This window comes from Ipomoea nil, unplaced genomic scaffold (genome assembly GCF_001879475.1).
Source record: "Ipomoea nil cultivar Tokyo-kokei standard unplaced genomic scaffold, Asagao_1.1 scaffold2805, whole genome shotgun sequence".
NCBI classification, from domain to species: domain Eukaryota; kingdom Viridiplantae; phylum Streptophyta; class Magnoliopsida; order Solanales; family Convolvulaceae; genus Ipomoea; species Ipomoea nil.
The window spans coordinates 1,831,145-1,845,926 of NW_017619233.1; the positions used below are offsets into that span (position 1 = coordinate 1,831,145).

General features: G+C 39.0%; 1 protein-coding gene across 1 annotated transcript; it reads right to left on the minus strand.

Annotated features, from left to right (window-relative positions):
• Positions 1-3,303: 3,303 nt before the first annotated feature.
• On the minus strand, positions 3,304-5,854 carry LOC109158044. Its single transcript, XM_019305863.1, has 3 exons — positions 5,018-5,854; positions 4,154-4,861; positions 3,304-4,005 (listed from the first exon to the last, which is right to left on the minus strand). Exons 1-3 carry the CDS (start codon positions 5,852-5,854, stop codon positions 3,304-3,306), a joined length of 2,247 nt encoding a protein of 748 aa, XP_019161408.1.
• Between the last annotated feature and the right edge of the window lie 8,928 nt (positions 5,855-14,782).

The following is a 14,782-nucleotide window of genomic DNA, read 5'->3' on the forward strand; positions in this document are numbered from 1 at the left end:
ATTGAGACGTAAACCTAACCCAACTAGTTTGGAAAGATTGGACATGCTGGGAGGCAACTCGCCGGTTAGAAAGTTATGGTCTAGATACAAGTACTCAAGATTTGTGCATAGCCCAAGTTCAAAGGGAATCATAGAATTCAGTTGATTTTTTCTGAGAGAAAGATACTGAAGATGTTTTAGGCTTCCAATGGAAGGTGGAATATTCCCAAGAAATGAATTATTGGCCAATTTCAGTGCTTGAAGACTGGTGATTGAACCAATTTCTTTTGGAATTACTCCAGAAAAGTTGTTGTATGAAAGGCAAAGAAATTTAAGGTTGGATAAGTAGGTAAGACTAATGGGAAAAGGTCCTTGGAAGAAATTGTTACCAAGGTCAAGGTGCTCTAGGTTCTCTAGCTTGGAAAACACAAACACTGGAATTTGACCGGTAAAATGGTTTTTTGACAAATCAAGGTAAGATAAATTTGGGCAATTTGTTATCAAGTCTTTTGGAAAATTCAAATTGAACTCATTAGCACGGAGGTTGAGATGCTTCAACAAAGGCATAGCATGGAATTTAGACCAATACGGAGTTTTCATATTATTCACTCCCAGATCCAGGTACCTCAGGTTTTGAAGATTGCTAATTTCAAATGGAATCACTTCCAGCAGAAAGTTTCTGAAACAACTAAAGTACCTGAGCTCTGTCAACTGCCCAATCTCTACTGGTATTAGACTCTTAAGTCTTAACTGGAACAAAAAAATATAGATAGTATTATTTTTAAATGGTTCATATTATTTTGATTTTAGTATTTTTTTAAATGATTTTCTTTATTTACCTTCTATTATATTATTTTCTTCAATTCCTTAAATAACCTAAATTCCGTTAGTATAAACTTTAGTAACTGAATATTCCGCAAACTATTTATTATTTTTAACTTACTCATTAAATTGTATAAGAAATGTATTAGTTTCGAACCACATCCCAATTAGAGTTGGCATAATTGGTAAACACACACTACAAATATGTTAAAATATATTTAAAAATATATATAATGTAAAATTTAATATAAAGTTTGTTCAAATAATTAGTCCGGCTAAATACATAGCATTCAAAGTTAAACATCAAAGATTATAAATCAAGAACTTTAAAAATCATTTGGTTTTTATCCATTTAAAAAAAAAAAACAAATTTAGGTTAAGTTTTTTTTTTTTCGTTTAATTAATCTTCTTTAATTTTGATTATTTAGATCAAAACAAAATTTAATATTTCAATTATATTTTTGCATTATTGGTATGATTTAGGTCGTTATGTTATTAATATTTTTTGTATGTATTTTTATAATGGTACAATTGTACATTACTTTACAAATATTATACTATTATTTTTTTATCGGACAAAATTGTTCTTACATCATTGTCAGGCCTGCGCAACCTAACTACAAAGTTGTTGATCATAAATACAATTACACTTAGACTCAAAAACGGTAAGACCATTTTCTAACGAATTGACAATGTTGACATCCCACTAGCTCCAATTGAACAAGTTTACACATCAGAATTTTATCAATGCATGAAAACTTCTAAAAAAATTTGTAAGTTAATTTTTACTATATCATTATAACAATATCTATTGTAACTATATATTTTGAATTATTTGTTATCATCCTCTATTGACAGGGACTGTAACGATTGTCATTGGCAAACTCTCAAAACAATTTGTCTCAACAACGAATGTAAATTAAAAACAAAAAAAAAAACAAAAAATCAATAATTTCATTATTGTTGATGAAAAGTATGTAGCCACTTTACTACTCTTATTAAATTAAATAAAGAAGTAGCTACAATAAAAAATAATACATATGCATTTAATTAATTTAGAATTAGATGTCTATAATGCATTTATTTAAAAAAAAATTATTCATTATAAAAAATTTTAAAAGAGATATAATTTCATTAGTTATATTATCTTTATTTTCTACAATTCAAAGATTCATTACTTTCAAATTTATTAATTTATTATATTCACTACATTATCCATTGTCTTCTTAGCTTTTTACATTATCTTGTAATTAAATATCAAAGTTATAATACAAAATGTGTTATATATATATTTATTTACCAAGTATTTTATACAAATATAATAAATATTAATATTTTGTTCAATACTTTCACATGATAACCTACGACTCACATCTTACAACGCATGAAACATGTAGGAGAAAAATTATCACTACCAAATATCAATAGGTGCTTGTAAAATAAAGAGTTAATCGTATAACTAAGATCTCATCATATACCCAACAAGGTAAATCTAAAGCTTCTTACACCATAATCTCATTGCACGATGAATCCATCTATGCTACACCAATAACCCAATTGCACATGACACACTACCAATATTAAAAAAAAAAAAAAAAAAAAAAAAAAAAAAAAAAAAAAAAAGATGACATGTACTGAAGAGGAAGACAATGACAATACTACCCAAAAGAGAATTAAGAAGAATTAGAGAAATTTAAACCAAAAGTTGTATTTATTTATACTATCGTTTTTAGACTAAGTATTTAGACTAACGTTATTACAAAGTTGCAAACATTTATTTTATTAGTGACAATAAAATCAATCTCTCTTATATTATCTTGCATTTATATACTTTAATTAAACAAATTCAGGGTGTGTTTGGTTGATGAGTTTTGCCCATAGGAATGAGTATGAAAGTGATTGTTATTGTTTGGTTAATAGGTTTTTAGAACACTACTATAGGTTTTGAATACCTCATCAATTGAAAAATCCATACCCAAATAAAATAAGGGTTTCATTCTCTTATTAATTCTCAAGCACTACTATTAGTAACTATTCTCATTACACCCTATTACAAAACATGTTAAATACTTTCACCAAAACCATTACCAAGTATTTGATACCCATTCCGATTCCGATTCCTATGTGCGAACCAAACACACCCTCAATATTTATTTACCTATGCATGATGTCTGATATAATATTGCATTAATATACTTTGAAATACTTATTAAAAAATAATCATTGGACATTATTTCATTCGTGCAAAGCGCGTAAAATAACTAGTCATAATGAAATTGATGGAATAGGCACACTAGAAAAATTAGACACTGATGAAAATGAATTATTGAAAGCAATAAAGGTCTTTGGAGATATATATATGTGTGGACTAAGAAATTTCATACTTTTAACAATTATTAATCCGTATCATTTTTTTTTTCAATATATTTTTACAATATACATAGGATCAACTTTTCAATACTTTATCTTTTTTTTTTTTTTGAAAAATCAATGTGGTTGCATTTATATATGAATCGAAATAGAGTCAGGCGGGATCCCATCCCAGTACATAGGTGTAGAATAAATAAAGGCATCTGATGCTAAGTCGTGTGCCATAACGTTCTGTGATCTAGGAATAAATATAACTGAAACGAAATTAAAAGTAGCTATAAGGCGTCTGCACTCATCAAGGACATAGCCAAGATAAGATCGAGGTTGGATTGAAGACTCGAGGTTGGTTCGCAACGTCTGACAGTCCGTATAGATTTGAACCACTTGTTCACCACGTTGTTTGAGCCACGATAACGCTTCCTTACATGCTAGGGTCTCGGCCATAAGAGGTGAGAAACAAGCTTGTGGTGGCACACAGTAAGCCGAAACATATCTTCCAATATGGTCTAGTAATAGGATGCCGGCTGTGGCTATCTTCATATCTGCATTGTATCCCGCGTCTACGTAACATTGCTTCGGGTATGCGGAGTGTTCCTGGCGTGTGGGCGAATGTGGCAGTGTGACTGTCGAGCCAATCGCAGATGGCGAACTGGGCAGTGGGGCGGCAAAGGTCACGGCCGGCAATGCAGCAGGCTGTTGGCTTGTGCGGTGGGCGGTGACATCGCGTACCGCTAGCCATGGTTCGAGTTGATAACACAACTCTTCTCGGCAGGTGTAGGCATGCATCCCATACCGCTCCGTTCCGGGCTCTCCAAATATTGTATAGAATTCCAGCTGCAAATAACATTTCATTAGAGTCTAGAACATTCAAGATTGTCCTAAACCATTCATGAAAAATATTTGTGGTAACATGGGGTAATGGAAGGCCAGATTGGGTCCAAATGGACTTCGCATAATCACACAAGACTAATGAGTGCATAACATCTTCATTTATCAATCCACACATGGCACATATCGGATCAACATCCACTCTCTTTATAAGCAAGTTGTTGGTTGTAGGAAGGATATTACTTATAGCTCTCCATAAAAACATTCTCCATTTGGGTGGTATTCGTAGCTTCCATATAGTGTCCCATTTATCGAAGCCCGAGCTACTCTCATAAATACCTACTACGTGCCTGTATCCATTTTTGACCGAGTAGCATCCATTGGGGTCATCATACCAATACCATGTATCATCATATTCCGGGGAGATAGGTATTTTCAATATTCTTGGCACATCACTTGGGTCAAAAATATCAGATAAAATGTGTGGGTCCCATGTACCGGTCGTCTGATCAATTAAACCAGAAACCTTTGCATCTATCAATTGTGGCGGCATCTCCGTTTGGATCATAGGATCCATTTCATCCTGTAACCAAGGATCCTTCCATATTAGCGTTGAGTTACCATTTCCAACACGGCGTCTCACCCCACCAATTATTAGGTCTTTGGCTGCCATAATACTCCTCCAACAATAGCTAGGATTATTCCCTAGACATGCTTCATTAAATGGGCGGTCATGAAAATACCTAGCTTTATAAATGCGGGCCACCAAAGACTCAGGATTGGTAAGAAACTTCCATGCTTGTTTTCCTAGCATAGCCAAATTAAATGCTCTTAAATCCTTAAACCCCAGACCTCCATATTTCTTTGGGATGCACAGTTTATCCCAAGATTTCCAATGAATACCACGGTCCGTCCCAGAGCCCCACCAGTATCGGTTCATTGTGTGTTCAATAGCAGAGCAAACAGATATCGGCAACAAAAATACACTCATTGAAAAGGTAGGCATTGCCTGGGCTACACTTTTCAATAAAATTTCCTTCCCAGCTTGCGTTAGGAGCTTCTTATTCCATGAGCCAATTCTCTGTTTGATTTTATCTTCAATATAAGCAAATGCCATTTTCTTATTTTTCCCCACAAATGCCGGTAACCCCAAATACTTTCCAAAATTCGGAGCCTGAACCACCCCAAGGGTCTGTGCCACTATATCCCTATCAGCCCCACTAGTATTCTTACTATAGCAAATACTAGATTTCTGATAGTTGACCATTTGCCCAGATAAGCTCTCATAAGTAGTCAAAATATTCTTAATCTCAGAAGCTTCCTGCACATTTGCCTTAAAAAATAGTAAACTGTCATCAGCAAAAAACAAATGGGAGACCGGGGGCGCAGCTCGTGCCACTCTACATCCATGAATTACACCATTAGCCTGTGCCTGCTGTAATAATAGAGAAAGGCCTTCTGCACAAATGATAAACAGATACGGGGATAAAGGATCTCCCTGTCTGAGACCACGAGTGGGCAATATTGCCTCCGTAGGCGATCCATTTACCAGAAACCTGTAGGAGACTGTGGTAACACACAACATGATCAAATCCACCCACCTTTCATCAAATCCTAAGGCTTTAAGCATCCCTTTCAAAAAAGGCCATTCCATACGATCGTATGCCTTAGCCATATCCAGTTTAAGAGCTCCCCATCCACCAATACCACATTGTTTTCTATTCAAAAAATGTCCCACCTCAGCTTCTATTAAAATATTATCAGTAATTAGCCGATTAGGGATAAAAGCACTCTGTGTGTCTGAGATAACACCTTCCATCAGGGGTTTCATTCTCTGCGTAATCATCTTGGCCATCACTCTGTAAACAACATTACTTAGGGCTATTGGGCGTAGATCCGAAATTAACTCTGGGCATCTTTTTTTGGGATTAACACAACATTCGTTTCATTCAATGCAGAGGGGATAGTACGCATATTCAAGCAATCAACAATATAATTTGCCATGTCACCTCCCACAATATCCCAGAAGTGTTGATAGAAACCTGGATTCATTCCATCCGGAGCCGGTGCTTTATCTGGGAACATTGCAAATAATGCAGCCCTAACCTCATCAACCACAAATGGTCGAAGCAGTGCTTCGTTCTGTTCATGCGTGATCTTTGGTACTACCTTCTCGAATAAATTATGGCCAGGCACAGGATTACTAGAACTAAACACATTGGCAAAATAATCCATAACCACATCTTTCATATCATTTCCTTCAACCCAATCCCCGGAATTATTCATAATACGAGATATTGAATTTTTCTTTTTTCGGTGAGAGGCATACCTGTGATAGAATTTAGTATTGGCATCCGCATTCTTGAGCCAATGCTGTTTCGCTCGTTGTTTCCAATATGCATCCTCCTGGGCCTCCATATTACTCAATTCCACCTCCACGCGCTGGAATTCAGTTAATGAGTCTGTATCCATTCGTCCCCTGAGCCGCAACTGTTCTCTCCGGAGATTTTTAATCCGCTCACCAAACTTATGATACCGGTCTCCGCCCCATTTAGCCAAACGACTACCACAATGTGCAATACAATCATGTAAATCATTCCCTCTTCTCTCATTCCACGACTCCTCCACCACACGCCTGCACCCCTCATCATACAACCATGCCATCTCAAACCTGAATTGTCGTCTGTGTGTCCCCCCTCTTCCCATCGGGTCATGAATACCTAGGAAGATAGCGGAATGATCTGACTGTCTCATCAATAGATTTGTGACATTTGCTCCTGGGACTACATCACTCCACACATTCGTAGCCAACACTTTATCCAGTTTCTCCTCTATCCATCTTGCCGTGCCCTTACCCTTCTCCCATGTAAATTGATATCCACTCATCGGCAACTGAGCTAATCCACAATAGTCCAAGACCTCTCCAAACCCACGCAGAAGATAATTCGGATGTGGATTACCCCCCTCTTCTCGTACTGAAATAGAAACTCATTAAAGTCTCCAATCATAACCCATGGTAGATTAGATTGCGACTTTAAGGATTTAATGAGATTCCATGCCTCCCTGCGCCTATTTCTCTCTGGATAGCCATAGTAACAAGTCATTCGCCAGCGTGGAAACACAACCATACTGATTTCCATATCAACATAATTCTTTGAGTAAGTTATCAGTCTTGCTGTGCTATTTCTCCGCCATAATAATGCTATGCCACCACTTAGTCCACGTTCACCCCCCGGCTCAACATAAAACAACCCCTCAAACCCTAGCTTAATTCGAACACGTTCCGCATGATCCCTCCGTACTTTAGTTTCCATCAAAAATACAAAATCAGGCTTCCTCCGGGACACTACGTCCTCCAGTTGACGAACTGTCTGTGGATTGCCCAAACCACGACAGTTCCAGCTTAGTGTACTCATTGGGTCGGGCGGGCCTGGGAACCAAGACCCGCCATCTGCAAGTTTTTTGACACATTGTCATGCACCACCTCCTCACTCACTGGTACAGTAGCCCCGGTGAGATCATCATTTACCGTACCAGCCCGGCGTCTTTTAGACGAAGCCACCACATCCTCATCTACCTCATCCCCACTCACCACCATATGCACATCCCAATACTTAATCTAAATATATATTAACATTGTTATCTCTGATCTTTACATATGTTTTTATATGAAATTGGTATGAACTTAAAATAGCTTTCTTATCCCCGGCCTGGTCTGGCCAATTCAAAACGGCAAATTATGTTGTGCATCCGTATGCACCATGCATAGTACATACGGATGCAAAAACGACGTTGTTTTATTAAAAATACGTGTCCCACTTTAAAAAAATATTCAGAATCAATGAACTAAAAATTCAGAATCTATGAACTAAAAACACAGAATGAATGAACTAAAATTAAAGAATAAATGAACTAAATATCCATAATGAATGAACTAAATAACCAGCATGATTGAAAAAAAAAAATCAGTTTCGATTTACGTCTAAATATCCAGAATCAATGAATTAACTAAAAATCCAGAATCAATGAACGAATTAAAAATTCAGAATCAATGAACTAAAAATCCAGAATGAATGAACAACATAATGCTGTTGAGGGGAATCGAAACTGAAATTTTATTTTTTTAAGTGGGACGCGCGTTTGTAGTCAAAACGACGTCGTTTTTACATCCGTATGCACCATATGCATGGTGTACACGGATGCACAGCATAACGATCCATTCAAAACACGGATGCAAATGTGATCGTTTAGATTATTATTATTTTTTTTTTTGAAGAACAAATGGAAATAAAAAAAAAAGTAAAATAATCATTGAAGAGCGCAACCTATATATAACTAATAAAAGGTAATAGTCTCCCAATAAAGTATAGGTTGACATGTTTTTGGATTAGGTGTAGGAACCGTTGGTAGAAAAACAAATAATAATCAAATAAAAATTGACTATTATTTTCTGGAAAGAAGGGAAGAAAAGATGAACAAAATTGGCTAGTGTTTGGTGTTGGGTTTTTGCAAGAGTCGAGTGAGCACTCTTTCCTTAAAACCTTATTTGCCACCTCCCGTAGATGCTAGGAGCGTTGTGGCCTAGACTTCCCAGGATAAAACTTGTTAGTGATTCAATGTTTGAGCACTCAAACAAGGAATCCGGCGAGCAAGACAAGCTATGAACACAGTAGGCAAAGAAAAGGAGTAGAAGCAGAATTTTGAGGCTGGAAAACAATGTTTCGTGTGCAATTTTTCTGTGTGTAAAATCCTATTGCCTCTACCCTCTCTTATATAGGGTTGAAGGAGCCAATAGCCTTTATTATGGCAATTAAAAATGACATTAAAGCTGCCTTCCAACAGCTATAACAGCAGGCCACTACCTGGGAATTGAATTCAGAATTCAAAAATTGGAATTAATAGACAATTAATTCCGTAACAGATGAATTCAATCCCCTCAACAGTCAGAACTTTCGGGTTCCAGACCGTTAGCGTACAGGGTTCGGTCACAACTTTCGACCTCATCCAGTTTCGACCCTTGCACCTTTCGTGGACTTTGTTGCACGAGAGTTGTGCTCTCGGTGCACCACAACCTCTCGTGCTCTCTTGTAGCACGAGAGTAGGTGCTCTCGGTTCGGTTCTGCCCGAACCAAGTGGCTATACCAGTTGGAAAATGATACCGAAGTTTGGCATAACTTAGCCCGCAAGGTCAGCCAATTTTCGGACGACATTCGTGCCCCCAGGTGCCGGCGCACACGAGCTCGGGCTTGAATCAAGCATTTTTCAATCTCTGCTAGTTGGAATTTGATTTGCACCCACCCTACCCCCCCCCTCCCGCGCGCGCGCGAGAGAGCCTCTATGCTATACAATTCTACAAGCTTCAAAAGAGCTCTTGTATATAAAGGGGGAAAATCTTCATTCCAAAGCAATGTGGGACAAAAGCAAGCTCACTTTTTCCCTTCATTTTCCAACTCAAATGGGTCTACTTTGAGAATCAATATCTCATTCACCCATTATCCGTTTTGAGCGTACAATATATCGATCTCTTCGTCTCACTACGAAGAATCCGAATCCACTTTGACCCGACCCAAATCGGAAGTGGACCCCACTGATAATTGTACCACAAAATAGCCACTTAACATGCCATTTTATGCCATTTTAAGCTATTTTTTCCAACAATCCCCACATGAATGAAAAATTGATTTTCGGGGTATTTTGAAATCGGAAACAACTGTGTTCAAACGGTCGATCCCTGCATAGGATAGGTAGGGAGTCACTATACCCTTTGAACCTTCCCTCGTGAAGACATGTTTACTCTACTGGCTGTACGGTAGAACGCGATGTCTTTGAACCGACTGTCGTTTGTGTAGACGATGACATATCTCACACAGAAATCTCCCAACCATGCTCTTGCTCTCATGAGTGTGCCCATTTTCGTCGTGGGTCACCATTCCTGGTTCTGCGAGAGTTTCTAAAGAATTGTGCCCAACAATTCTCCTTTGAAGCGACCCTCACTTCTCTCTAACATAGGTGATTCTTTCTCGAGTATCCCGCATACTCAAGAATCATTAAAGCATTAATATGCTAGCCTCTTGCGGGAGTCACTGTTTTAACGAGGAGTGGTAGGGAGTCCGAGACCCCACAGTGACGCGCTCCGTTCCATAATTTAGTTGTCCCATTGAACCTAGGTGCCAGCTAGGTTGGGTATCCACTATAGAACTTTTTAGTCCAAGGGCATTAGACCCATTCCTCGTGTCAACTTCTCCATAACTTCTCTTCCTAACCCTTTGGTTAGCGGATCCGCTATATTGTCTTTTGACTTTACGTAGTCAATCGAGACAACACCAGTTGTGAGCAGTTGTCTAATGGTATTATGTCTCCGAAGCACGTGTCTAGACTTACCATTATACATATGACTCTGTACTCTCCCAATTGTGGCTTGACTATCGCAATGCACACATATTGGAGGTACCGGTCTTTCCCAATTAGGAATATCCTCTATAAAATGGCGTAGCCATTCAGCCTCTTCACAACCTTTGTCCAAGGCTATCAGCTCAGATTCCATCGTGGATCTAGCTATCACTGTTTGCTTAGAGGATTTCCATGCAACGGCTGCACCGGCTAGTGTAAACACATAGCCACTCGTGGACTTAGAGTCCTTAATATCAGATATCCAATTCGCGTCGCTATACCCTTCAAGTACAGCGGGATATCTCCCTTAGTGCAGTCCAAGATCATGAGTATACCTCAAGTATCTCATTACCTTTACTATTGCCTTCCAGTGCATAGCACCGGGGTTACTCGTATATTTACTGAGTTTACTAACCGCATAGGCAATATCCGGCCTAGTACAGCTCATAAGATACATCAAGCTACCAATAACCCGAGCATATTCCACTTGTGAAATACCTTCTCCGTGGTTCTTGGTTAGATGAATATTTGTATCAAATGGTGTCCTAGCCACTTGACTATCATCCTTGTTAAATTTCTCAAGGATTTTGTCAATATAATGTGATTGGCTCAACACGAGACCATAAGGTTTTCTAATGATTCTAATCCCGAGGATTAAATCAGCCAAACCCATATCCTTCATGTCAAATCTCGCATTTAACATGTTTTTGGTAGACTTGATCATCCGATCATTACTACCAACGATGAGAATATCATCGACATATAAACAAAGAATGACGTAGCCGTCTATCGTTTCCTTAACGTAGATGCATTTGTCACTTTCGTTTATTTTAAACCCGTTAGTTAACATCGCATGGTCAAACTTCTCGTGCCACTGCTTAGGCGCTTGTTTTAAACCATAGAGCGATTTAACCAACTTACACACTTTCCTCTCTTGGCCCGGAACCACGAACCCTTCGGGTTGTTCCATATAGATTTCCTCATCTAATTCGCCATTTAGGAAAGCGGTTTTCACATCCATTTGATGAACTTCCAAGTTCCGCAACGCGGCTATGGCAAGTATCATTCTAATGGAGTTTATTCTCGTCACGAGAGAATACGTGTCGAAGTAATCGAGGCCCTCGCGTTGCCTGTAACCCTTGATTACAAGCCTAGCCTTATACTTCTCGATGGAACCATCCGGTTTCATCTTCCTTTTAAAGACCCACTTGGATCCTAAGGGTTTACTACCCGGAGGAAGATCAACGAGTTCCCAAGTGTGATTCTGTAGGATAGAATCCACTTCACTTTTTATAGCCTCTTTCCACATTGGTCCTTCCGTAGAAGTCACGGCTTCTACATACGTTCGAGGCTCGTTCTCTATCAAACAAGATAGAAAATCGGGTTCATTTTCTAATAAACAAGTTAGAGTACCCGAATCGTACTCTAACAAGTAAGTTAGAAAATCAGGACCGAATGATTTTTCAACTCTCGCCCGCTTGCTGCGTCTCGGCTCGAGCTCGGGTTATTTCTCAGATTCCCCACTATCATTATCCATAGTTTCGTCAAACGTTCGTTTTGACGTACTTGGTCCCTCGTTGGACCTACAAGGAAATATATTTTTGAAAAAATATGCATTCCTTGATTCTATTATCGTGTTCTCGTGTACGTCCGGATTATGGGACTCGTGTACTAAGAACCGATAAGCACTACTATTATGTGCATAGCCAATAAAGATACAGTCCACTGTCTTAGGACCTATCTTTACTTTCTTAGGTGTTGGCACCAAACCTTTGGCAAGACACCCCCACACTTTCAGGTACTGGTAGGAAGGTTTCCTACCGTTCCACAGCTCATAAGGAGTCTTATCGAGCTTCTTTCGGGGTACCTTATTCAAAATGTAGTTACTTGTCAAAATCGCCTCACCCCAAGCATCTTGAGGTAGGCCCGAACTTATAAGCATCGCATTCATCATATCTTTCAATGTACGATTCTTTCGTTCGGCAACACCGTTCGATTGAGGTGAGTAAGGTGCAGTACGCTCGTGTATTATACCTACACTCGCACAGAAGTCACCAATAGGTGTTTCGTACTCACCACCTCGATCGCTTCTAACCTTCTTAATTCTCCGATTAAGTTGGTTTTCCACTTCATTCTTATAAAGAACGAATTTATCAACGGCTTCATCTTTGCTCTTAAGCAAATACACATAGCAGTATCGTGTGCTATCGTCGATAAATGTGATAAAATACTTATTACCACCTCCCGTTTGTATCGATCTAAAATCGCACAAATCACTATGGATTAATTCTAGTGGTTCAGTTTCCCTTTCAACCGATTTGAAAGGTACTTTCGTTAGTTTTGCCTCAACACAAATTTCACACTTGTTATTTGTGTCAATTTGAAAGTTAGGAATATGGTCCATGCTAATTAATCTACGCATAGAATTAAAATTAACATGACCTAGTCTACCATGCCATAAATTGGAAGACTCAAGCAAGTAAACAGAATTAACTTTGCTTTTATTGATAACAGGAATTACACTGAGCTTAAAGAGCCCATCAGTTACATATCCTTTACCAACAAACATTCCTAACTTGGATAAAACTACTTTGTCTGACTCGAACACCATGCGAAAGCCATGCTTGTTCAACAGAGAGCCAGACACAAGATTCTTCCTTAGCTCAGGAACATACAACACGTTGTTCAACGTCAGTTCCTTCCCGGAAGTCATCTTCAGAACCACCTTGCCCATGCCTTCCACAGCAGACTGAGCAGAGTTTCCCATCCACACCTTTTCACCCTCAACGGTCTCAAAGGTGTTGAACATCTCTCGGTTGCAACACAAGTGCCTGGTTGCACCGGTATCAATGAACCATTCACGAGGGTTTGAGCCCACGAGGTTCACTTCGGTCACCATAGCCGAAAGGCTAATCTCGACCTCCTTCTGACTGCTATCTCCAACAACATTGGCCTCAGAACTCTTGTTCTTCTTCCTTGGAGCCTTGCATTCAGATGCTCTGTGGCCATGCTTGCCACAATTGTAGCATTCGCCAGGAAACTTGTTCTTGGTAACGCCACCTTTCGGACCTAGCTTTCGCTTGTCCTACTTGTTCCTCTTGGAGCTCTTATCGTGCTCCACAACGTTGGCCTTAGCGCCAACAACAATAGGAACTTTCCTATCATTCGTCCTGTTCCCTTCCTCAATCCTGAGTCGCTGGATCAGGTCCTCCAGATTCATCTCCTTTCGCTTATGCTTAAGGTAGTTCTTGAAGTCCTTCCAACCTGGAAGCAACAAATGGATCACAGATCCCACTTGGAAGGCTTCACTTAGCACCATGCCCTCGTCAAAGATTAATTGCAAATCTTCTACCTGACTTAGCACGGTCTTTGAATCAACCATTTTGAAGTCGAGGAATCAGCCAACCACAAATTTCTTTGAGCCGCCATCCTCACTTTGGTATTTATGATCCAAAGCTTCCCACAATGCTTTTGATGTGCTTATCTTTCGATATACATCGTATAGCGTGTCACACAATCCATTCAGGATGTAGTTTCGGCAAAGGAAGTCTGAATCCTTCCAATAGCCAACTGCCATCACGGATTGTGCATCTTGTTCCTTCAACTCGGGAACCTTCTCGGACAAGAACCTTGCCAAGCCGAGAGTTTCTAGGTAGAACAACATTTTCTGTTGCCACCTCTTGAAGTTCGAACCAACACCGGTGAACTTCTCCGGCTTTTCAGCCGAACCACTCGGTACCGTAGGTACCCAAGACATGGGAATATATCCCCCAGTGCTCCCACCATCCTGTGAACCAACGTTCACTGGTGTAGCTTGGGAATTAGCAACATTGTTGCCATTTCCTCCATTGTTGTTTTCAACAACATTTTCTTCCCCATTGTTAACGATTGGCAACTCCGGATTCTCCATTCCTTCAAGGAAATTAGAGAAAAATAACCAACGGGAAAAACAAAAAATAAGGTTTTAAGATTGTAGGAACCGTTGGTAGAAAAACAAATAATAATCAAATAAAAATTGACTATTATTTTCTGGAAAGAAGGGAAGAAAAGATGAACAAAATTGGCTAGTGTTTGGTGTTGGGTTTTTGCAAGAGTCGAGTGAGCACTCTTTCCTTAAAACCTTATTTGCCACCTCCCGTAGATGCTAGGAGCGTTGTGGCCTAGACTTCCCAGGATAAAACTTGTTAGTGATTCAATGTTTGAGCACTCAAACAAGGAATCCGGCGAGCAAGACAAGCTATGAACACAGTAGGCAAAGAAAAGGAGTAGAAGCAGAATTTTGAGGCTGGAAAACAATGTTTCGTGTGCAATTTTTCTGTGTGTAAAATCCTACTGCCTCTACCCTCTCTTATATAGGGTTGAAGGAGCCAATAGCCTTTATTATGGCAATTAA